Consider the following 23,934-nt stretch of genomic DNA (forward strand, 5'->3'; position numbering starts at 1 on the left):
ATCGTGTTGTGTAAGCATGCACGGTGTGTATGTGTGTGTGTGTGTGTGCATTCATGGGGTGCTTGTGGCATCCATGCCATGTTTGTGCAAGCACATCTATGTGTGTTCAGGTGTGAGTTGTGTGTGCACATGTTCAAGGATGGTTTGTGCATCTTCAAACCTGCATAGTGTGTGTGCACACGCATCGTGGGTGCAAGCATAATGTGTGTGCATGCAAGTGTGCAAGCACGTGTGGTGTGTGGTCATATGTGCATGATTTGTGTATTCAGGCATTGTTTGTATGTGCAGTTATGTCTGATGTGTGTGCAGAGTGTATGATGTGTGCTTCTAAATGTGATGTGTGTGCAAGCACACCTGATGTGCGTGTGCTCAGGTGTGATGTGTGTGCAAGCATTCATGACACGTGTTTAGGCATATATGGGCCATGTTTGAGGCATAATGTGTGTGTGTGTGCAGGTGTGCATGATGTGTGTGCAGGCATGATTTGTGTGTGCAAGCATGATTTGTGTGTGTGTGTGTGCTCGATGTGGGAGTGTGTATGTGTGATCTTCTTGGGGCACGTAGGGGCTGAGCCACCTTGGGTTGGGCACCCCAAACCCCAGACAGGGCACCCCAAACCACAGGCTGAGCATCCCCAACCCCAGGTAGGGCACCCAAGGCCTAGGCTGAGCATCCCAAACCCTGGGTAGGGCACCCCAAACCCCAGACAGGGCACCCCAAACTCTGGGTAGGGCACCCCAAACCCCAAACTCTGGGTAGGGCACCCCAAACCCCAGACAGGGCACCCCAAACCACAGGCTGAGCATCTCAAACCAAGGGTAACCACACCAAGCCCAGGGCTGAGCACCCCAAACTCTGGGTAGGGCACCCCAAACCCCAGGCTGAGCACCCCAAACTCTGGGTGGGGCACCCAAAACCACAGGCTCAGCACCCCAAACCCTGGGTAGGGCACCCCAAACCACAGGCTCAGCACCCCAAACCTGAGTAGGGCACCCCAAGGCCCAGGCTGAACACTCCAATCCCACATCAAGGCACCCAAGACCCCCCATAACCTCATGCCCTGCCCAGAACCATCAGCCCCTTTGCTGCCCAGTTCCTTCCAGTCTCTCACTGGGCACAGACCAAGGCAGGAGCTGTGATGTGCTGGGAACACTTTGGAGCTGAACCCCCTGAATGGCCACATCATCCCACACCAGCTCTGCTTCCAGCCCAGGGGCTTTGGCCATGCAAACCCCTCAGAGCAGGAGGTCCAGTGGCCCCCTGGAGCAGCCACAGCCCCTGATGGGCACAGGAGAGGGTTGGCATGAGGCTGGAGCCAGGTTTATTATGGGATCCAATGGTGCTGCTGGAGACGTGGAGGTGAAGCCAGAAACGCCCAGGCCCATCCTGCCGCGGTGCCCAGTGCCCAGCATGGGAGGTTCGGCAGCTCTTGGTGATAAAATAGCTTTACACTTTATTAAATATATTAAAATCTTAATAATTAAATAGTTATGTGGCAAAGCTGGTTCTGCTGAACATCCCATCCTGGTCATGTCCGAACATCTCCAAGCATGGGGTGGATTTTGGGACGGCGGGGAGCAGCGAGGGATGAAGCCGGCTGAGCCAAAACACCTCGGAAAACACCAGAAATATTGGCAAAGACCCCAAAGAGCCCTTCTTTGGCACGGGGGATTCTGGCTGCTCGGCAAGGAGGGATCACCATGGGACCCCCATCCTGGCTGGGGGCACATGGAATGCTCAGGCCACGCTGGACGCAGGCAGCTCCTCATTTTTTGGGATCCCCACAATCCAGGGGGATGCTGCCCTCGGGCCATCCTTTCCCAGCGAAACCCATCCCTCCTTTAGCGGGAGGTGCTCCGGGCACCGCAGCTCAGCCGGGGAATTCCTGGCGCCGCCGAGCCCCCGGCGATGCCGCTGCCAGCGCCGGGCGGGCAGGTCCGGGCGGCTCCGCGGGCGATGGTGCCGAGGTCGGGCGGGTGCCCCGAGGGCCGGGGGGGCAGCACGGGGTGGTTCTGCCATCGCTGCCCCTCGCCTGGCGCCCAGCCTGGGGACTCGGGGTGGGCGAGCAGCTGCATCCCCGCCGGGACAGCGAGACGCGCCGGTGTCGGGTGACGGATCCAGGGGATATTTTTATGGCCGGGTGGAAGATTCCTCCTTTGGTGGCTTTTTTTTTTTTTTTTTTTTTTTTTTTCTTCCATGCTTGCAAGTTCAACCGGCTGGAAGGAGGGGTGGGAGAGGCAGGAGCTCTGAGCGAATCCCCTCTGTGACCGGAGCCATCCCGTCCCCGGTGCAGCCCGTCAGTGGCTCCGGTGTCCGGTTCCCGGCGCTCACTCCTCCGGTTTTGGCTTCTCTACGGAATTGTTCAGCTTCTTCAACGTCTTTTTAATGCGCAGGGCGGTGAGACGGGCCGAGGGGCTCTGGTACCAGCACTCCTTCATGATCTTCGCCAGCGCCGACAGAACCTGGGGAGGCGCAAAAAGAGCGATAAATGAAGGGTTTAATGGGTAGCAAAGGTCTGACCCGAGGTGGGATGGGGGGCGGGCCCCCAGGGACTCACCGAGTCGGAGAAGAGGCGGTTGGGGATCACCGGGGTCTGCTGGTCCACACACACCACCTTCTTCATGTCCTCGAAGCTGGGGTCGCTGGGCACGGCGTCGAAGAAGGGCGGCCGATACTCCTCCACGATGCCTGCGGGAGGGTGGAGTGAGGACGGGGCAGAGCGGGGTGTTCACCCCCGTCCTGCCCATCATGGGCAGCCTGGAGGGTCCCGGTTAAACCGAGCTGCTCCTTGCGGGGCACGGGGGGAATCGGCGGCGGGATGCGCCTCGCCCGGGCACACGGGGCGGCGGAGCTGGCTCTGGTACCGCTGGTGGCTCCGGTACCGCTGGTGGCTCCGGTACCGCTGGTGGCCCTGGTACCGCTGGTGGCTCCGGTACCGCTGGTGGCTCCGGTACCGCTGGTGGCTCTGGTACCGCTGGTGGCTCCAGCAGCAGCTGCTGCACTGCCCTGGCACCAGCCCAGCGCCAGCCCCACCACAAACACCAGCTCCAGCCCCGACACCAGCCCGTGGCGCTGTGGCCACCTCCGCTCAGCACCTGGTGGCCAGTCTGCCAGCTGGCCCAATAATCTCTGATTAATGCCTGCATATGTCCGTGTCCCTGCGGGATTTAATGTCTCTGGGAAACCTCGAGCTCCCATCAGCTCCCCAAGGGGTGACCCCAAAGCCTCAGGGTCTCCTGGAGCTCCCCATCCTCCATCCCCTGTAGCTGTCCTGGAGAGTGAGGGATCCTGAAAGGGTTAAACCCAGCCGGCTGGAGGCTGCGCGAGGCTGGGGTAATTCGGTGTAAATGTGTAATCTGAGGGAGCCCTGGGGCCGTAAATGAGATTATCCCGTCCAGACTGCGCCTGGGGGGGACCTCCCACCCCACCCGCCGGCGCCCACCATTTAATTAATGCTTTTAATGGACTTGGCCGCGATGAGCAGCACTGGCCAGGCGGCCCCAGTCGGTTCATCCCCGGCACCAGGGGACCCTACCCCTTGCCCCAGTCGGAGCTCCCGAGCCAAGCCCGGCGGCCGGAGGTCCCGGCCGTGGCCGCTTTCCAGGCAGCGCTTGAAGCTGCTTGTTTTCTAATCAGCGCTGAACAAACAAAGCACTGATTGAGTCTAATGGGCCCTTTAATCAGGGAGCCGGGTGCTGACACTAGATTACAGTGTTTATAATTTACAGCTAATCTTCTGGGCGAAGGAAAGAGAGGGAAAAAAAAAAAAAAAAAAAAAAAAAAAAAGCAACAAGAAAAGGAGGGAAGGAGCGGGGAGCCCGGAGCAAGCGGAGCCGGCGGCCGGGAGCTGCTCACCATTCACCACCGTCCGCCGGGTGATCTCCCAGAGCACCAGCCCGTAGGCCCAGATGTCCGTCTTCTTGTAGGACTCGAAGCAGTCGGTGCGGATCTGCTCGCTCAGCACCTCCGGGGCCATGTAGCGCTTGGTGCCCACGCGGGGGTTGTTGCCAATGTCCAGGTAGTCGCTGCCCTGGGAGTGCATGACGGCCAGACCTGGGGGGAAAGATCACAGAGTCATTTAGGATGAGTTTTAAGGTCATCAATTCAATTATAAAATGCTGGGATAGCGGCTCTGGTCGGTGCTGTGCTGGTGCTGCATCCGTGGGGTTCAACATCTCTGAGGTACCAAAAGCCCAGGACACCACATCCTTGTGGCACCAACATCCTGAGGCATCACATCCCTGGAGTATTACATCCCCAGGATCTCACATCCCTGGACCATCACATCTATGGGGTTCCACATCCCTGGGGCACCACATCCCTGGGGTGTCACATCCCTGGGGCACCTCATCCCTGGGGTACCACCCCCCTGGGCGCTGAGTATCACAACCCTGGGGTTTCACACCCCTCAGTGCCACACATCTGGGGTACCACACCCCACCCCTCCATCTCACTCACCCAGGTCCGCAATGCAGCACTGCAGGTTGCTTTTCACCAGGATGTTCCTGCTTTTCAGGTCACGGTGGGCGATGGCGGGTTTGCCTTGAGTGCCAAAAATCTCCACGTGGAGGTGGACGAGGCCACAGATGATGGAGGAGGCCAAGCCCAGGCAGGTGTCCACGTCCAGGGCTGTCCTCTGCAGGTAGTCATAGAGAGAGCCGTTCTCATGGTAGTGGGTGATGAGCCACAGCTGCGTGCTGGAGTTCCTGGACGTCATGTCAGAGGCGATGAAGCCTGGGCAGAGAGAATCACTTGGGGTCTGGACCCACCACATGGGTCACAGTGCCAGGGAAACAGCTGGCAGAAAGGCAGGGATGGGGTTTGGGGCTGGGGGCTTGGTAAATCAGGCCCTGTTACTCCTTAGGAAAGAGGCTGTGATGTGGGAGTGGGTCACAGTGCCAGGGAAACAGCTGGCAGAAGGGCAGGGATGGGATTTGGGATGGCTCTGGAGGGAGAAGTGGGGGGCAGGAGGAGAGAGAAGCAGCCGAGATTGGGGTGGCCCAAAGAACAGCCCTGAAAGTGGCAAAAGGGGAAGCGGCGCTTCCGCTGCCCACGGCCCCGTGTGCTCTGGGGGAGAGGGAAGTGCCCGGCCCTGGCGTGGGAATGGCCCTGCTGGCCGTGTCCCAGTGCCTGTCACCACAGCCTGGTGTGGGGACAGCGGGGATGTGCCAGCACAAGGCTCTGAGTGAAGCCCCTTGGCCACCGTGCCCTGCCCTGTGCCCACAGCCAGGGCTCCACAGCTCCAGTGGAGAGGCCATCACACCCAGGGTGAAATCCCGTCCTGCCCTCCTGGTGCCTTTTTGGGGCTACCTAGAAACAGAGGCCAGACAAAATTAAGGGAATAAAAAGCTGCTATATTTACTCAAGGGCCTTCAGGTACATATCGGTACAAAATGGACGATGGGTCATGGGGTTTTTTTGGAACTGACAGTGGTCAGAACATGGATTCTTAGGTTCCAGGCAGTGCCTTGAGGTCTGCGAGAAAGCCAAGGAGAAAACTCTCTCAGTCTGGCCTGGGAAATCGTGAGGAGGAGCCCAAAACGATGCCTATAAACAACCCCTGTAGATAGCTGCCTCCTGACACCTGGTGTTTTTCTGACTTGTTTACTGGTAGAGATGTTTACAAAAAGGTGGTGCCCTAAAGGACCAATCCTATTCATTGCACCCAAACACTGTATAAAAGAATTTCTCTTTCAATAAATTTTGCTATAATGCCCTGGAGAAATCGGAGTTCTACGTGTCATTGCATCCTGAATCATAATGATAAGTTTTCATACTTTTATAAGTTTGGTCCATTTTTGGCCGCACTTGTCCAGCCCTCCTGGTCCCCCTCACTCACCCAGGATGTTGTCGTGCCGCAGGAGGACGGTGTTGTAGATCTCTGTCTCGCGGAACCACGACTGCTCGTCCCGGGAGGAGAAGATCTTCACGGCCACGCTCTCTCCGTGCCACACGCCTCGCCACACCTCTCCATAGCGCCCTTTCCCTGTCACAGCCGTGCCACTATGTCACATACAGTGCTCCCGTGTGGGAGAGCAGCACCTTGGCCATCATCCACCCAACCCACCCAGCTGCTCCCTCCCTCCCCACAGGACAGGGGAAGAATTTTGGGTTTTGGCTGACATGGTTGTGTCCAGCCCCACTCCTGGGTTTGAAGCTGTGGTGCCATTGCTCAAGCTCCAGCTGGGGGTGACTGGGGCAGCCTCCCCCACCTCAGCCTCTCTCCTTACCCACACATTCCATGAGGGTGATCTGCCGAGCCACCGTTCTCTGGACAAGGAAAGGCAGCCCGGAACCACTGCCTGTGGTGCAGTCATCATTCAGCAGGTCCTGTGCAAACAGGGTGGCCATGGGGTCAGCATGGGGCTCATCCCCATATACACACCTCGGGGACAGTCAGGGTCCCTCATGGAGCTCACCCACCTCTAAGGTGCTGTCTCCCATCATGGATGCCTTCAGCATGAGGTCTGTGTCACCAAAGTCACTGTGCCTGTGGCGGTGCTGGGCCACCTTCCAGCAGAAGAGCACCATGAGTGCCACCAGGACGAGGAGGGCGAGCAGTGGGACGAAGATCATCAGGAGGAGGTTGGGTAGGGACGGCGTCTTTACCAGGGCATCTTCTCCTGGGTGGGGAAATGAGGGATGGAAGCATGAGGGTGGACCTGGAGGGTGGAGGTCTGGGGTTTGGGCTGGGACCTGGGGGAGGGAGAGTGTCCCTGCATTGGGATCAACCCCATGGATGGCAGCTCTGCAGGCACAGAAGGGACACCTGAGCACATCTTTGTGGCTCTGTCGGTGTCGAGTGAGGACAGGGACGATCTTGAGACCCAACCACAACTCCAGCCACAGGGGCAGCACATCCCCTTGCCCCTGTACCTTTCAGGTAGATCTCCAGCTCGGCGTTGCACATGTGGGAGTTGCAGCACCTTATACCGTACTGCTCCATCACGGGCGTTTGGCATTGCTCCAGGATGTTCTCGGAGAAGCAGCCCCGGAGCTGGGTGATGGTTCCCTCCTCCCTGCGCTTGCTGACGAAGCACACCTTGCCCGTGCAGTTGGGCTGGCTGCAGTGGGGCACATCGCAGGCACACAGCAACTCCTCTGCGGGGACCAGGAGGGGACACGTTGTGCCATGGGGTCACCCTACTGCCCCCACCCAGGAGCTGTGGTGGCTTTGGGGACAGGGGTGAGGAGGGGACACGTTGTGCCATGGGGTCACCCCAGTGCCCACCCAGGAGATATGGTGGCTCTGGGGACAGGGACATTGTCCTAAAGACTCCTGAACCAAATTTTGAGAACGGGACCATCATAGAAGGAGGGGAAGGCTGCTGTGAGTGCTCAGTACAAGGAGTCCATCCTGACACCTCCCAGAAAATCACTCGCTCCAAGTCCCAGCCCTGAACCTGGGTGTCACCTGTCTCCCTAGAGACTCTGTGGAATGGATTGTGCATCCAGTCCCAGCAGCTGGGATTAACTGGGATGCACTGGTTTATAGCACACAGGGTCATATCCTGCCCACAGAGTCCCAGGACCTATGGGAGCCTGATCCCAGGAGCTGGGTAAGATCAGAAGCCCCAAACTGAGCCAGTGCCTTCCCAGTGGGTGTTTTGGGAGCTGGGTGCCAAACCCAGGGTCTTTCCTGGAGTTTTTCCTGACTTCCCCGAAGGCATTTTCCTGCACCATGGTGCCAGAGTGGCTCAGATGGCGGCCACCCTCCCAAATTCCTAATTTAGCTCTGCCCTTTTGCACAGAAAATATCTCTCCTGGAATCAGTGAGTTCAGCGTGAGGGCAGCCAGACATCCGGTGGTGAGGGGACAGTGAGGGGACAGCAAGGGGATGGCTGTGGTGTCCATCCTGCAATTCCTGTCCCCCTGCCCCAAAGGCTGCCTGGTGCCAGTGCTGTGGGATGGTGGTGGGATTGGTTTGGGGTTGGTGGCCCCGTGGGCAGGACAGGGACTTGATGGAGACTCATCCCCCCAGTAAGGTCTGCAGCTCCTCCCTGGCACAGCCACATTATCCTGGACCTCCCTCCAAAATCACCCAGCCTGGATCTGTCCCCAGGTCACTTGCTGCTCCCTTGGGATGCTGAGCAGCTCCTCCTGCATCCCACCACCACCATCATCATCATCATCACCCCTAGGGAAAGCCACATTTTTTGGTACGTGGTACCAGCCTTTCCCCATCTCCCCTCTGGTGACAGCAAAGCACTTGATCAACCACAATTAATTAAGCTGAGATCCTCTCTGGGGGATGGGTCACCATACCACAGGGGCATAGCACAGTCCCTGAGGAGCCCAGCTTCCTCCCTGGGTTTTATTTTGGGCAGAGATGCTCCCAAAAAGCCCAGGGCTTATTTTACCCTGCTGTCACCCCGTTGCCTTGGCACTCACCAGCTGCGAAGCTGAGGGACATCAGGGTCATCAGCGCCAGCACCACCCGGCCCCCGGCTCCACACGGCATCGTCCTGTGGAGAGCAGGGGGTGAGAGCAGCCCCTGCACCCCCAGGGGCTCATCACCAACCATGGGGGGCTTCGGGCAGAGAGAGGGGGGCCTTGCAGAGGGCAGGGACAAGGCAGAGTGAGGTGGGATGAGCTGCTTCCAACGGAGTTTGGCTCCGGACATCCTGGGTACAGCCCTTCCTGAGGACAGATCCCGGGACCTCCCAAGCTTGGGGGAGCTCCCTGCCATGGCATGGGGTACCACTGAGCCCCACAGCGCCCAGGAATGCACAGGAACCAAACCCTCGCCACGTCCATGCAGCCCCAACCTCCTTCCTTTCCCCTGGTGATCCACACGCCGGCATTTCCCGCTGTTCCCGTGGCTGCTGCTCTGTAAAACCACGGCCCCCACGGGCCTGGCAGCCCTGATGATGCCACAGCATTGCTGGGGGTTCCAGGTTTGGCAAGACCCAGCCCACGGGATGGAGCTCAAAGCCCCCACACCACACCCAGCCCCGACAGCACCGGAGCTGCCAAGCCACGGGCTGGGGCTCGGTCCTGGGGGTGCTTTTGTGTGGAGCTTATCAATGACACAAACAGAGGTGCTGGGACAGCCAAAAATTCCTTGCTGAGCCTTTGAGGGAAGTTTGGCTATTTTTAATCTTCCTTTTTTTTTTTTTTCTCCTTGTAAAAGAGACATTTCTGCCAAGGCAAACACGGCGATCCCCCCGCTGCCCCCCGGCCTCGCTCCACGGCCACAGGCCCCGGCCCCTCCTCAGCTCATTCTTCGTGTTCCCGACATAAACATGCCAAAGGCTCCGTTTCCTGCAATTGAAGAGCCCAGCCCAGGGCTGCTGGGACAGGAATCAAGATTGTTTAGATTCTGGCCTTGATGGGGAAGCGGAGTCACGCAAGCCCGGCCCTCGGGAGCGCACGCGGACGTGGCTGACCCCGGCAGGCTCCAGCCCTGCTGGAAATCGGGCTTTTCCTCCCCAAAATAACTCACTTGGTCGTTCCTCGAGGGGAGGAAACAGATCCTGGGTGCTGGGGCTGGAGGGCAGGAGCTGCGGGCTGGTCCTTGGTGTGGAGTGATGTCAGGTTGACCCATCCAACCCTCAGCTGGGGCAGGGTCAGCTTTGTTTTAAAATCCCAACTCCCTCAGAGCTGTGCTGAGATCTGCTTTATTTTAACACTCAACCCCTCTGGAGCTGGGCTGCTGATTCCTGACTGCCAGGATGCTGCCAAGCTCCACACTTCTTGCAATCCTGAGAGCTCCAGGATGCGTGTTTTAAAAGGGAAGCTGAGTCTCCCAGGTGGTGAATTCCCTCCTCAGAGCCACTTCCACAAAATCCTGAACCATTAGACAGCTGCAGGATATTTGCCATGAATTACAAAGCAGGCAGGGCGTCACCCAAAACTCTGCTGTGTATGAAACATCCCATGGATTGTCATTGTTACCCAGAGCAAACCGTAATCCAGAGCTGTTCCTGACATCCCACAGGAAAAACATCCCGGGTGCTTCAGTAATGGCACAAACCAGTCCTGCCATACCCATCCCTGTCCTTTCCTTCCTCCTTCCTCATCAAGAGCTGCAGCTCACCTGCCCTCCTGATAACCAGAGCATCTTACCCTGCCTGGCTGGGTGCTGTGTTGTATTCTGTGGGGTTTGTAGCATCAGGAGAAGGTAAAAAAACCCAAGGGAAACCTCTGGGACGGGACACGGGTGCTGGCAGGAGTGGCTGGCAGCTGTGCTGCAGCTCGAGGGACTGCAGCAAGAACAAACCCCGGGGAAGAGGAATTTCCCCATCACCCCCATGGAGAGAAAAGCAAAATGAAAATGGAGCAGGAGACAAGAGGAGTTGAAGGAAGGGTGGCCAGGCATGACCCTCAGGATGTGTGGGGTGGCTCAGGGATCCCTGCTCTTACCAGGGCAGCTTGGCCAAGCTCCTCAATCCCAGCTCTTCCTCCTCCTGTGGTTTCTGCTGCTGGCAGGGGGTTTAGCCACGGGATGTGGCTCAGGGCTCAGTTCCCTGTGCTGCCTTTTCACAGGGAGTCCCACAGAGCCGAGCCCCTCGTGCCAGCCAGGTGAGCCAGGCATGGACCAGCTGCAGGAAGGACTGGATGGACAGCAGGGCAGAGCTGGCAGGAGCTTTGCCACAGATCCCAAGGCTCCAGCCTGGTTTTGGGCACAGGTGGAGCTTTTCCTTTCCCTGCCTGCAGCTCTCCATTCACCCTCCAGCAGGCTCCACCAGCCCAGCCCCTCTCACTGACAGGCATTTCCACCCCATGAACAGGCAGCACACAAAGAAATCAGCAAAACCCACTGATGTTCACCTTGGTGTGGGGATGGCATCACCTGTGGCTCCTCGTGCAGAGCAGGGACAAGGGCAGTGTGGTTGCCCTGGCCTTACAGAGGGCTCCAGTGAAAAAGCTCCGTGGTGGGGCTCTCCCCAGCTTGATTTTGGAGATGGAGCCTCTTTAGTGACCATTTGGGTCTTCCTTGCCCACCCTCCTCTGAGAGACCTGGAATTTGGCTGTGCAGGAGGGGAGCACTGAGGTGGTGCTGTTGGAGCCCACTGCCTGCTGCAGCCCTCGCTAGCAGAGCTGTCAACTTTTCCTTGCTTTTCCCCACGTCTTTTCAAAATACGCCCAAATTCCCCATTTCCCATGTTGATTCCAGCCTTTCCCTTGAACTTACTTATTATTTCAGCTCTTTAGCAAGGAGCTGGGGACAGACCCTGCTACCACCACGCTGATGTGAACCCTGATTTGTGCCCCGGCCCCAATTCCAGCCTCTCCAACCCTGATGTCCACACCAGCGTCCCATGGAACACAAAGGAAATGGGGCCAAACACAGATTTCAGGGGTGAATCAAGAGAGAAGCCCCGAGCTTGATGCAGCCCCAGACCCCACGAGCACGTGGCTCTTCCCCACTCACCTACAGCATCCACGTCCTGGGGGAGCCCTCGGCACTGCCCGGCCCTCCCAGGGCTCTCCCGGCCCCGATCCCGCTCCTGGATCCGGCTCAGCCGGGGCAGCTTTGCTCCGTGCCCTGAGCCCCTCCGAGGATCTTCATGGATCTGCTCCCCTCCAGCCACCCATACTGTCACCGTGGGGGCTCCCACGGCCGTGTTGTCCCTCTGGGGGACTGTCACCCTTCCCGGCCTGGCTGCGGGGCTCTGCTCGCCGACCCCGTTGTCCGACGCGGCCGTTTGGCAGCTGCTCTGTGGTCTGGATGTGGGAGAAGTCAAAAAAATGTTTCTTATTACTGCCTCTTCCTGCCTGGCTTCTCTCCACCACTCCCAGCTAATAAAGCATTTCCTATTGCTGAGCACACAGCCACGACCAGCCTCCCTTCCTCCCGCTCACCGGGCCCCAGCTCCATCCTGGTTGCTTTCCCTTGCCTGTTACTCTCTCCTTGTCCTTCACCGAGTGTTTTCCCACACGGTTTCCAAGTTCTCATGGCAAACCCCATCCCATGGTACGGCCATGGCCATCACCACTTCACCTTGAGCATCCCAAGGTCTTTAGCAGGAGCACAGCTGGTTGTTTTCACAGGGATAGGGATGGGAATGTTCTAGAGAGATGCTGTGGGAATGACCTTGACCTGCTTGGCCACCCCTCCTGCTCCAGGATGGAGGAGGATGGAGCACCATGGCAAGCCAAGGGGCTCCCTGGTTATTCCATGCTGGATCCAGCAATTCCAGAGTGCAGGGCTGAAGTGATGCCTTCTTAAGCCATCTAAAAACAGAGGCCAGACAAAATTTAGGGAATAAAAAATGGCTATATTATTGAAGGGCCTTCAGGTACATTTCAGTACAAAATGGACGAAGGGTTGTGGGTTTTCATACTTTTGTAGGTTTGGTCCGTTTTTGGGTGTAGCCCTTGGGGGGGCTTCTGCCTGAAATGTACCTGAAGGCCCCTAAGTTAATATAACAGCTTTTTATTCCCTTAATTTTGTCTGGCCTCTGTTTTTAGGTAGCCCCAAAAAGGCACCAGGAGGGCAGGACAGGATTTCACCCTGGGTGTGATGGCCTCTCCACTGGAGCTGTGGAGCCCTGGCTGTGGGCACAGGGCAGGGCACGGTGGCCAAGGGGCTTCACTCAGAGCCTTGTGCTGGCACATCCCCGCTGTCCCCACACCAGGCTGTGGTGACAGGCACTGGGACACGGCCAGCAGGGCCATTCCCACGCCAGGGCCGGGCACTTCCCTCTCCCCCAGAGCACACGGGGCCGTGGGCAGCGGAAGCGCCGCTTCCCCTTTTGCCACTTTCAGGGCTGTTCTTTGGGCCACCCCAATCTCAGCTGCTTCTCTCTCCTCCTGCCCCCCACTTCTCCCTCCAGAGCCATCCCAAATCCCATCCCTGCCCTTCTGCCAGCTGTTTCCCTGGCACAGTAACCCACTCCCTCATCACAGCCTCTTTCCTAAGGAGTAACAGGGCCTGATTTACCAAGCCCCCAGCCCCAAATCCCGTCCCTGCCCTTCTGCCAGCTGTTTCCCTGGCAACGTGACCCACTCCCAAATCACAGCCTCTTTCCCAAGGAGGTAACAACCCCTGATTTACCAAGCCCCCAGCCCCAAACCCCATCCCTGCCCTTCTGCCAGCTGTTTCCCTGGCACAGTGACCCCCTCTCTGATCACAGCCTCTTTCCTAACGAGGCAGCAGGACCTGATTTACCTCCCCGCTGCCATTGCATCACCAGCCCCGAGTGCATCACGAACCCACCCGGAGCCTCCCAGCGCGGGGGCACCGCGGCGGCGGCGGGGCTTTGAGTCTGCCCCGCTATCAGCCGCGATCTAGGAAGTCGAAACAAACAAAAGCAACAAAACCAGGATAAAACACGAAGGACCTTCACATGTGACTTTGCCCGTGCGCTTTGCCCAAGCGGCGCGGGGGAAACGGGCAGTTTCCATCAGATAGGAGCTGCCCGGAGGAAGGCGATGCCTGCAGACGCCTTATCACCGTGACCATCTCTGCTCCGCCAGGCGGGTCTCGGTGATCCGGCCGGATTGGCTCCTCCCGGGGGTTATTCCTGGATGGTTCTTGCGTCCCTTCCATGGGAGCAGACACAGGGCATCCTGCTTTTACGGCTGCGGGCAGGAGTTATTCTGGGCAGGAGAACACGCCAGGCTCTCCTGCAAGGGCTGCTGGTGGCTGGTTTGATCCCTGCGACTGCAGCCTTCAAACGGGCCACCTTCCTTTTTAAATCATAATCGTCACTGAGGGGATAAACGGTGCTTAAAAACTTCTAAAAGTTCCTAAATCCTAATCCCGGGTGACTCGAAGGGCAGGGGTGGGTGGGAGCCCTGGGCTCAGCTCTGCTCTGGCACTGTCGCTGTGGGAAAGTGAATTCCTCCAGAGTGGGACTGACTGTGGAGGCTCGAGATGGGCAAATCGAACCCACCACAAGCTCCTGCCCTGATTCCAGCCCTTGTCTGGGGCACACAGGGTGAGTCAGCGGGGCTGGGCCCCACCCAACACCACCGTGCCAGCCTTGGTACAGCCTCCCGTCCCGCCTTGAGGCCAAAGAGAGACTTTCCTTCATCCCCCTCGGTGCTCATCGCTGTCATTTCATCCTGCAGAAGGGAAGGGGCATCCCTGGACCACAGCCGGCCCCTCCTCAGGCGCCCCCAGCCGTGCCTTGGGGTCTCCCTGAGCCATCCCCTGATGGCAGAGGGGGTGAGGGGCCGGTGGGACCCGTCTCTCCCTTTCCCCTGGCGCGGCAGGAGCGAGGCTGGCACAGCTCATGGCACGGCAGCTCCATGCGCCGCCCGCCCCCGGCTCAGCCCAGGAGGGCGGCCACGAGCCAAGGGATGGAGGGGAACACACGGGGAGGCTGCAGCTCCTTCCCCACAGGAATCCTTCCCAAACCTCCCAGCGCCCCACAAAGGGCACAGCTGCAGCCTCAAAGTGGGGAGTGTGGGATCCTGTCCCTCTAAAAAGGGGGCGGTGCAGGGAGGGGGCTCCACATCTGGCCAAGGATTATTTATGACCCGGGTAATTTTTGCTCTGAGTGTTGTGAAATGGCCCATTGGTCTCCTGGAGTCAAACTCTGCCCAGCTCCACCTTCCCACACCCTGGGATGGAGCTGGGTTTAAGGGGATCTGAAATACGGGAACACAGCACTCTGCTGCTGCAGCACTGGCAATGTTGGAGCTCTGGGGGGCAGCTGGGGATGGAGCCCACGAGTATCCCAAGGTTGGTTTGCAGCCTGTGCCAGCAGCTGGTGCTCCTTCCACAGCACAGAGCTGTGCTGAGCCTTGGTGTGTCCATCCAGCACACGGGGACACACAGGAGTGGGGAATGTCACTGAGGATGTGACAGGGGAGCCAGGGGACACTGGCAGCGAAGGGGGAGCATTCCTGAGCAACCCTGAGCTTTATTCATGGAATCAATCCTGTTAACATGGCAACCACTTCCATTTTAATTTGCTCAGCCACATTCCAACGCACGCTGTGGAATCGGGAGCTCGGGAAGATCAAAGAGAGAAAAAAAAAAAAAAAAAAAAAAAAAAAAAAAAAGAGGAAAAAACACAGGAAGGATTCGTGCCACAGTCCAGCTCCCTGGCATTCCTGGAGCTTGGTCCAGAGTCTCAGGACACCAGTGCCCAGCACAACATGTACCACACTAGGGTGGCCACCCTTGGGGTGGAGAGGACAAGAGGCCAGGCAGGGGCCTGTGAACCCTCGGGGATGTTCCAGCTGGGTGTGTACACCCACATCATCCTCCTCCCTCGGACATTCCCATCCTCCGGGAACAAAACCCGCCCTGTGCCAGAAAAGCCAGCGGATCCAAGGGGACAGCAAGAACCTTGTCCCCACCACACCCTAGCCTTTCTTTTTCTTCTTCTTTTTCTTCTCCTTCTTCTTCTCCCCCGTCTTGGCCTCCTCGGCCGCTCTCTTCTCCTCCTTCAGCACCTTGTACCTCCACTGAGGCGGCTGCAGCAGGTGCTTGTCCTTCACCCGCGGCTTCCTCTCCCCGGCGGACGAACCGGAGGCTTTGCTCACTTTGATTTTGGGGACGGGCTCCCCGGGGAAGATGCTGTTCCCGCGGCGCAGCCACAGCGGGAGGAAGCTCAGGAGGCGGCTGGGGGGCGGCCGCGGCGGGGGCAGCCGGACCTCGGACACGAGCTGACCATTGCAGGATGATCCCCCGGTGCTGGGCCGTGAGGACATTTCTGACTCCTCATCAGGGTCCGGCACGTGCTGCCCGAGGATCTCTGGCACCGAGAGCCGGCGTTTGCCCACCTCGGGAGGGCTGTCGGGGCACACGGTTTGGCAGGCGGTGGCCACGAACGGGCTGGCGAGGGACGTGGTCATCCTCACCATGTGGTCCATCACGCCGTCCTCCTCGGGGTTGCGGGGGATGTTGAAGGTGAAAATGGATTGGATCTTCTCCGACAGCCTCTTGGTCCTGGATTTGGGGCTCAGGGCCTTGGCCACCAGCTGGGCCAGGGCCGGCCACTCGGGCTGGTACTGGGCCCCGAACTGCTCGGCGCGCGGGCGGCGCAGGAGGGTCCGGATGCGCACGATGGTCTCGAAGCGCCCGGTGAAATTGGCCCATTCCCGGGCTGTCTTCCCCTTTACGGCATCCACTGCCTGCAGGTCAGCTCCTGGAGGCAGCAGAGAGCATTGTGATGCCTTAGGATTTTAGCCTTTATGTTTTTCAAATCCTGAGCTGCATTAGTGCATAACTCTAAACTGCACATAAAGTGTTTGCTACTGTCTTCACATTTTGGTCAGACAAAACAGTTCCTCTAGGCCTGAAATTCAAGGACACCCAACAGCCTCAGGCCTTGAAAAGTGAACAAAAGTGAAATGGGGGAATATGACTTCATTACCTGAAGCTGTATTGGAGGATCAACCCCTGGCATCTAAATGGACCAAACTTATTTTTGTCTGAAAAACTCATGACCATTGTCCATCTTGGTTGTAGCCTCTGGGAGGATTCTGACTGCCCAAGGTGTATCTATTGAAGGCCTTTAATAAATACCCACTTTATTCTCTTAACGTTATCTAGCCTGTGTTCTAGGGAGCCACTCCAAGGCATCATCACCACACCACCTGTAGTAAAGCACCCAAACAGGGGTTTCCATATAGTGAAAGGTTTAAAACTCACCCTAAAATCTTTTAAGGGAAGAACACTAGAAGTTTCTTTGCTCTCCTGGCAATAATTGGCTCAGTGTTGAGACAAAAACACTGACAGGTCTCTTTACCTGCTCCTCAGAAAGGTTGCTATTTTCTATTAGGCTTTTTGCCAATAAAAACCCACTCAAATAATTCAATACTTAAGGGAGAGCACGAGGCTTCCGAGGCTTCTCAGTGCATTTTTGGGGTGTTGTAGCAGATGTGTGGGACCAGTCCCTACACTGTGCTCAGCTTTGTTGTTTTGTATTCTTGTTATTTTCTTATTTTATTAAATTAATTTTTGCTTTTTCAAGACACATTCAGCCACGCCCTTTCACAAAGTCATTTAAGCCATTTATCTGCGAGGTGCTGAACAACCCTCAGAGGTATCGAACCCTCGCAGAGCTGAGCACATCCAGCTCTTTGAGAAATTCAAATTCACCCAGAGCAGCAGCAGCACCACCAGAAAACCCCAGAGAGCCCCCGGGGAGATGCTCACCCGCCAGGAGCAGGGCCGTGACACAGTCCCGCTGCCCCTGCACCGCCGCCTTCATCAGCGCCGTCAGCCCCCGCGGGTCCCGCTGGTCCACCTCCAGAGCGGGGAAATAGTTGAGGAGGTAGTTGACGATGGTGATGTGTCCTTAACAGCCAGAGAGAAGCTGCAGTTAGAGCTCCCACAGTTAACAGGGGCCTGTTGGACAGAGGATTTAGCGGCTGCATTCCCTGAGGGTGCAGAAGCTTGGAGGGATCAGGGGGGAAAGGGGTTTGGGGTTTGGTGTGGTTTGGCCATGGAGGGAACAGCGCTGATGAACCAGGTGATTTAGTGGAGAACACAGGAAAGAGTCTAAAAATGCATAAACCCCCCATAAAATCATGAATTCTAACAAGGATACAACAGGAATCAATGGTGATCCTCATTTCGGGACCTTTCTCTTTCCTCTCCTGGTAAATCGAGGGGAGGGAGCCAGACTGGAGGTTTGGGCCCTACACAGAGCTCTTGGCAGGTAAATCCCTGCCACTCCTGGAGCTTCCCTGGAGCACCTAGGTGCAGCTCCAGCCCAGCTCTGCCTCTTGACACAGCGTGTTTGAGGGAGCACTGCTGCAGGAATCCCCATTTTCACACCAGTTTTAAAGCAGTGCTGAGGTGAACCATGAACGCAGCTGATGTCCCACGTCCCTTGGGAGCACGGCTTTCACAGCAGGCCATTTTAGGGTTTTTGGGGGAAGTACAGGGGGGTCACATCCCTTCTTGAGGGTTCTGCCTGTGCCAAGGGCGGGTGTAGGAATTTTGGAATTAGGTTTGAGCTACCCAGCCTGGGCCCCACACCAAGGCCAACTGTGAAGCCTGTGGCACAGCTAGAAATTAGATGTTAATGGGAGATAGTGGGTTTTTTAGGTGTTAATAGGTATAGTTATTAGTGTGAACCCTTTAGCCACCTTAAGGAACAAGTGAAACAATATCTATTTACATTCTTTCTGTGTTGTGTGCCAATGAAAATGTATCTGCATTTGTAAACTATATAGAAGAGTATATAACCTGCCCTTTTAGGCTAAATAAATGGAGAACATAGTATTAGTCATAGTGATTGGATCTGCGTTTGCTCCCATCCAGCTTCCCACTTATTTTAAGGTTCCTCTCACTTTAGGCGGGCACAGTGCTGACCTGCCTGGGCAGCCATCATGAGGGCCGTGTTCCCATCGTTGTCCTGCTGGTTGACGTTGATGTAGGGACACTTCTGCAGCAGTGGCACGATGTCCACAAAGCCCTTGGAGCAGGCGACCATCAGCCCGTTCTGGAGAGGGAACAGCACTCAGCACCAGCTGCACGTGGTGCTCCCATGGCCCTCCCAAATTGTCCCCCCACCCAAACCAGGCAGGTGGAGCACGGGAGGGCAGACAAGGATTGGATCAATCCCAGGAGACCCATCCCACCCAGGCCTCTCCCTCCTGCCCCACCTGCTTCAGCAGCCACCAGCCATCAGGATTTGCCCGTTCCTGGAAAATCCTCTTTCTGCTCTGCAGGGTGCACGCCCCACCTGCCCCAGGCACTCACCCTCCCGTTGATGTCCAGCTCTGTGGCCTCACTCCGGGTCACCCCACGCTCCAGCCTCTCCCACACCAGCTTGGCATCATTCCTGGCACAGCACTGGTAGAGGCTGAGGAACCCAGCGCCGTCAGCCTCTGGGGATGCCTCATAGCAAGGGTAGACAGAGTCATCAGAGAAGATGCTGCTGGTGTCCGAGGGCTCTGAGGATCCTGATGACGAGTCCTCTTCCTCCTCCTCGTAGTGCAGCTCCGGGTCGGAGGCATCCAGGCTGGAAGTGGGAGCTGCAGCACGTTCTCCTCCACTGCAGGCATCTGTCATCCGGCCTGGGCGGAGGGAGCCAGCCCAGCTTGGCCCCGTGCCCTGCCTGGGGCCAGGAGCCTCTCCCGGGGGCACTCGGGACTGTCACTCCCCTGTGCGGACACAGAGCGGCCGTGGGAACCCTGTGGGCTCCCTCCTCCCTGATCCCAGCCTCCAGCACAGCCCAGCAATGCAGGCTCCATCCCCTGCCCCCTGCAAACGCTCACTTGGGGGTGTCTGGGAGCTGTGACACCCCAAGAGGGGAGCAGCAAGTGGGAAAAACAGGGGGGACACTTTGAGAGGTGGGCGAGTGTCCCACAGGGGGGTGGTGGGGCTGGGAATGGCTCCAGGGCTGCAGAGATGGATCAGGGAAATGAACAGCTGGGCTGCTGTGTGGAGCACCAGGAGGAAGGACACGTCCACCCCCTCCATGTCTGAGCCCTTCCCAGCCGCCCTCCCCATTCACCCAGGGCACATCCCAAAAGATGCAAAGACTTTTCCCAGTGGAACAGCAGCTGGGAGCAGCTCCTGGCTCCCCCAGGACACAGGACAGCCCAGTGGGCAGGGACACACTGGCTGAGCCTGGCAGCAAGAATTAAACCCTTTCCCTTCCAAGCAACAGCCAACAATTAATTGATGGGTGCCATGAAAGGAGGAAAGCCTAATTTCACTAAATTCACTAAATTAGGAGATTCCAGTAAACTTTCCCGCCCCTTAGATGTCCCCAAGCAGGTTCTGGGGATGGAGGATGGTCCTCTCACCTTGATCTTCCCTGGGGCTGCTCAGATCTTCCCCGAGGGTCCCTCTTCAGCTGGGCAGCATCCCGGCCTCAACCAGGAGGGGAAACTCACCAAGCAAGCCTGGCATGTCCCTCTGCAGGGAAAAAGAGGTTTGTGCTCTGTGGCTGAGGTGTCCTTTTGGCACCAAAGCTGTGACAACCCGCACGTTGACTTGGGCTCAGCTACCCAAGAGATCTTAAATTAAACTGTTGCTTTAAATGGCTGCATCCACGCTGAGCAGGATCAGGACAGGATTTAGTGTCTTTAGCTGCTGGGAGCCCTGGGCTGTATTTTTATACCTGTCTCCCTTTGGTGTGACAGTGCTGCCTGAGCAGTCCCACAGGCTCAGCTGAAACCCCAAAAACTCCTTCCACCTGACTTTCTATCCAGCTGAATTCTCTGAGCAGGTAATTCTGGGAAGCTGCTGCTCCGGTCGAGGGTTTGGACACCTGGACTGTCCACGTGTGTTCAACAAACTCTGGGATTTCCCCTTGAAGGTGCCTTGGAGTTTCCGTGCCTCCTGCTCCCCTGGGAATGAATTCCAAAGCTCTAAGGGCAGCCTTAGCCCAGGAGCTGCAAAAATTGTTTCCCAAATTACACGTGAAGCCTGACCGTTCTCTTATCTTCAGCTTTAAAGGTTTCTTTGTTGTTGCTGTTGTTTGTGTGTGGTTGGTAGGTTTTTATGTGTTTCCTGAAGTTCAAGGGCCATCTGGGCTGTGAGAGCTGCCAAAGGGCATTTCTCATCCCTGGGTCAGCTATTTTTGTGCCAAAAAGGCAGGAATTTGGTGTCAAGGCAAATTGTGGGAGGCCGTGTTCCCCGTTTTCAGCAGAGTCCCAAAGGACACTTTGCTGCATCCTTGAATGTGAAAATATGGATCAGATGAAGGATCCCAGCTGTTCCCTCTGTGCTGGGAAGCACAAGCTGGAAGTCCTGGGGCTGAATGTGAATATCCTGGTGCTGAATATAAAGATCCTGATGCTGAACATGAGGATCCCAATGCTGAATATCAGAATCCTGACGCTGAATGTCCAGACCCCAGACGGGGCACTGTGATCACAGAGTCACCCTGGTGTGACACCTCCTGCCACCCTCCTGCTCTGCCTCACCTCAGGGAAGGACAGGGAGCAGATTTAGGGCTTAAGGAGTCATCCTGGGAGCCATGTGCTGTAATCTGCCGCCTGGAGAAGTCAGGAGGCTCTGAGACAGTTACGTAAAGACAGGGCTGGGTGCTGAAATGGGAGCCCAGGTGGGTGCCAGGGTTGGTGGCAGGTGGAAAGGTCCTGCTGGTTGTTACATACAATAGGCAGCCCCTAATCTGCACCTGGAACACTGAGGCTATGTGTTTTCATTATATGGAAAAGATCAGTGATTCTCCTACAGGTGCTCATGGCTGAAATTTAAACGTCAGCTCCAAAACTCAACACATCCAAGGACTGCTCAAAAACTGCCAGGACAAACAGGACCCTAATCCCCTAACACCAATACCTGAACCCTAAAACCCTAATTTTAACCCAACACTAACCTTTAAGCAGAAATCTAACCCCAAAACATAACTCCAAAGATAAAAAACAAACCTACTCCACAAACCTCCCCTAAGTCTAACCCAAAATATAATCCTAAAGACAACGCTAAGGATAATCCTAACAAAATCCCTAAACCTGAATCCTAATCCAAACCCAAATCAATAACACTAAAGCTGAAACTAAAGCCCAAATCAAAAGCAAACCCAGTTCCTAACCATAACCCGAACCAAACACTGAACCCTAAATCATAACCCTAACCCTGATCACCAGGAGGCCAAGGCCAGGCAGAAGTGTTGTTCCTGGCAGCTTTCATTCATCTGGGATCAATCCTTGGACATTCACAGTTTTAGGAACCAGAATCCCACATCCAGCCCCAGGCCCCTGGCAGGAAAGGATTCCTCTTTTCCACAGGAAGAAAAGCCCAAAGCCCCAATGCCTTGGGGGCAGAGGAGAGGCACCCCTGGGAGGCCAAGGCCAGTCAGACCCATCAGTCCTGGCATCTTTCACCTGGGAGCAATCACCAGGTGTTACCCGTTTGTGGAGTCAAAATTCAACTTTTGGGTTTGTTTTCTTCTTTTCTTCTGTTAGAGCCAGGATTAATACATGGGAGATGCAGTTTCAGTGTTCAGACTCAGATGTTTATTAATTCTTATCTATAGTACAAGTCTCATAAGTTGTAAATTTTGGCTAACAAGGTGAAAAATTGCTCTCTAACTCTTTCCAAGGTGTTTTAAGCATAAATTATCCAATAATGAGATAACACCTGTATTATTTTTACTTTTAACCCAATAACCAAAGGTCTGCAATGCATTTTTTCTTACCCAATTACAACACACCACCCAAACCCATGAAGAAGAAGGTGCAATAAGAACTTAACCTTAAATCCTCCATCTTGCTTTATATATATATATATTACTGTATACTAAAACCTTAAATTCTAAGTTTTCCACCCTGTGATATCACACGCTTGTATTCAAACTCCACACCCACAATGCCAGTGCAGTCACTCAATTTTGGGAGCCTGTTCCACAGCCTCAGGTCAAATGTGGTGCTTGATGGAGAGTCAGTGGCTGTGAGCACAGAAAGCCCAAAATTCTCAGCTCCCAACAGACTGGGGGACTGCACTGCAAAGGACAGATTTTATTTTTAGAGGAAGGAAAGCACAGCAGCCCAGTGTCTCATGGACAGGCAAGATGAGGTCCCTGGGAGGGCAGGGCAAGCCAGGTCTCAGTTCTGGCAGCTTTCACCAGAGAGGAATCCTCAGACATTCAGTTTTAGGGGGTGGAATCCCATTTTCCTCCACAGGCACCTGCCCACAATGGATGAGTCTTTTCCACAGGAAGCAAAGCCTGGTGCCCCAGTGTCTTGGGAAGAGCTGAGAGGTGCCTCTGGGAGTTTCAGGCCAGCCAGACCTCCATTTATATATCAGGGGTTAATCCTCTAATCCTGGCATTTTGTTTGGGAACAATCCTTGCACTTTTGCAGTTCCAGGAGGTGTATTTCCACATTCAACTGCTGGAACTTGGCCCGGCAAGATTTCTTTCCTCCACAGGAAGGAAAGCCCAGCACCCAGTGACTCTGGGGCAGCTGAGAAGTGGCCCCAGGGAAGCCACAGCCAGGCAGGTCCTTTGGTCCTGGCAGCTTTCTCCTGGGAGCAACCCTTGAATATTTGCAGTTTAGGAAGCAGAATCCTGCTCACTGCTACAGATACTTGGGTGTGAAGGAGGGATTCATTCCACAGGAAGGAAAGTACTCATTGGTCCTGGCAGATTTCATAATTTTATTCTATTCATAATTTTAGGAGGCGGAATCCCACTCTCCTCCACGAGCGCCCTGAGCAAATCCCAGCTCGTTTCCACAGGAGGGAAAACCTGGAGCTCCACTCCCTCTGGGGAAGATGAGAGGTGGCCCCTGGGGGTTCAAGGCCAGCCAGACCTGTTGGACTCTTATCTGGGAGCAATCTTGGAACATTCACAGTTTTAGGAGGTGAAATCCCACTTTTGGCTCTGGAGGGACCAAAGGATGGATATTTTCCATGGGGAGGAAAGCCTGGCCCTCCCTTTGCCATGGCCTGCCTTGCCTTGCCTGCCCCTCCTGTGACTCTCCTTGCCTTTTAAGCCCAACCTCGATTTTCCTTGCCCTTTTTCCCTTCCCTGACCTTGAACTGCCTTTCTCACACATCTCTTATTTTGGCTTCCTGTCCTGGGTGCCTCAAAAAATTGTATTTTAAAATTTCTATTGTATTAAAATTTCTATTGTATTAAAAATGTCTATGGTATTCCATATTTCTCCCATCTCAATCCACGCTGTTCTGTCACTGTCCCTTTAGGACTCCACAGAGCCCGAGTGTTTTACCCGCGGAGGTTTGAGGAGTCCCTTGAAAAGACAGGAACAGGCACTCAGAATTCTCTCTTTTGTTCTTGCCCGGATGCCAAGAGAGTTGCCTGGGGCAGGTTCCCCAAGCCGAGTCAGCCTGAGGCAGAAAACTTCTTTTATTCCTCTCAGCGTGCTGGAGAATCTCACAATACCTTTTTGGCCTCTGTTGCTGTGGTAACTAATGGTTTTTGACCCAGGAAAGACTTTTTCCCCCATTATTTCCCCTTTCTTTTTTCACTGCCCCCACCTGGGACAGCAATGCCAGGCTTCCCTCCACAAACTCCAACTGCTGTCCATGTGTCTTGGTTTGGAAAGAGAGATGTCTGCCAGGGAAAGCTGGAGCTT

The 23,934-nt window shown here is 55.9% G+C and overlaps 2 protein-coding genes across 2 annotated transcripts; both read right to left on the reverse strand.

The window, feature by feature from the left end:
• Window positions 1-2,138: 2,138 nt before the first annotated feature.
• ACVRL1 (activin A receptor like type 1) lies at window positions 2,139-11,703 on the reverse strand. Its single transcript, XM_083881220.1, has 10 exons — window positions 11,378-11,703; window positions 8,392-8,465; window positions 6,877-7,101; window positions 6,424-6,623; window positions 6,231-6,330; window positions 5,840-5,986; window positions 4,459-4,734; window positions 3,856-4,053; window positions 2,558-2,688; window positions 2,139-2,462 (listed from the first exon to the last, which is right to left on the reverse strand). The coding sequence occupies exons 2-10, from the start codon at window positions 8,459-8,461 to the stop codon at window positions 2,328-2,330; spliced, it is 1,482 nt and encodes a 493-aa protein (XP_083737346.1). The 5' UTR covers window positions 8,462-8,465; window positions 11,378-11,703; the 3' UTR covers window positions 2,139-2,327.
• A 3,564-nt stretch (window positions 11,704-15,267) lies between these two features.
• Window positions 15,268-18,931, reverse strand: ANKRD33 (ankyrin repeat domain 33; the record flags this gene model as incomplete). Its single annotated transcript, XM_083880999.1, has 4 exons — window positions 15,268-16,052; window positions 17,066-17,206; window positions 18,230-18,359; window positions 18,620-18,931. 4 exons carry the CDS (start codon window positions 18,929-18,931, stop codon window positions 15,268-15,270), a joined length of 1,368 nt encoding a protein of 455 aa, XP_083737125.1.
• Between the last annotated feature and the right edge of the window lie 5,003 nt (window positions 18,932-23,934).

The sequence above is a fragment of the Zosterops lateralis genome (assembly GCF_965231275.1).
Source record: "Zosterops lateralis genome assembly, chromosome: 32".
NCBI classification, from domain to species: Eukaryota; Metazoa; Chordata; class Aves; order Passeriformes; family Zosteropidae; genus Zosterops; species Zosterops lateralis.

Coding starts and splice junctions, on each gene's coding strand:
- ACVRL1 (XM_083881220.1), bottom strand. CDS start 8,461: ATGCCGTGTGGAGCCGGGGGCCGGGTGGTGCTGGCGCTGATGACCCTG. Junction 6,624..6,876: donor GCTGGAGATCTACCTGAAAG/GTACAGGGGCAA, acceptor TTCCCCACCCAG/GAGAAGATGCCCTGGTAAAG. Junction 2,463..2,557: donor ACCGCCTCTTCTCCGACTCG/GTGAGTCCCTGG, acceptor GCGCCTCCCCAG/GTTCTGTCGGCGCTGGCGAA.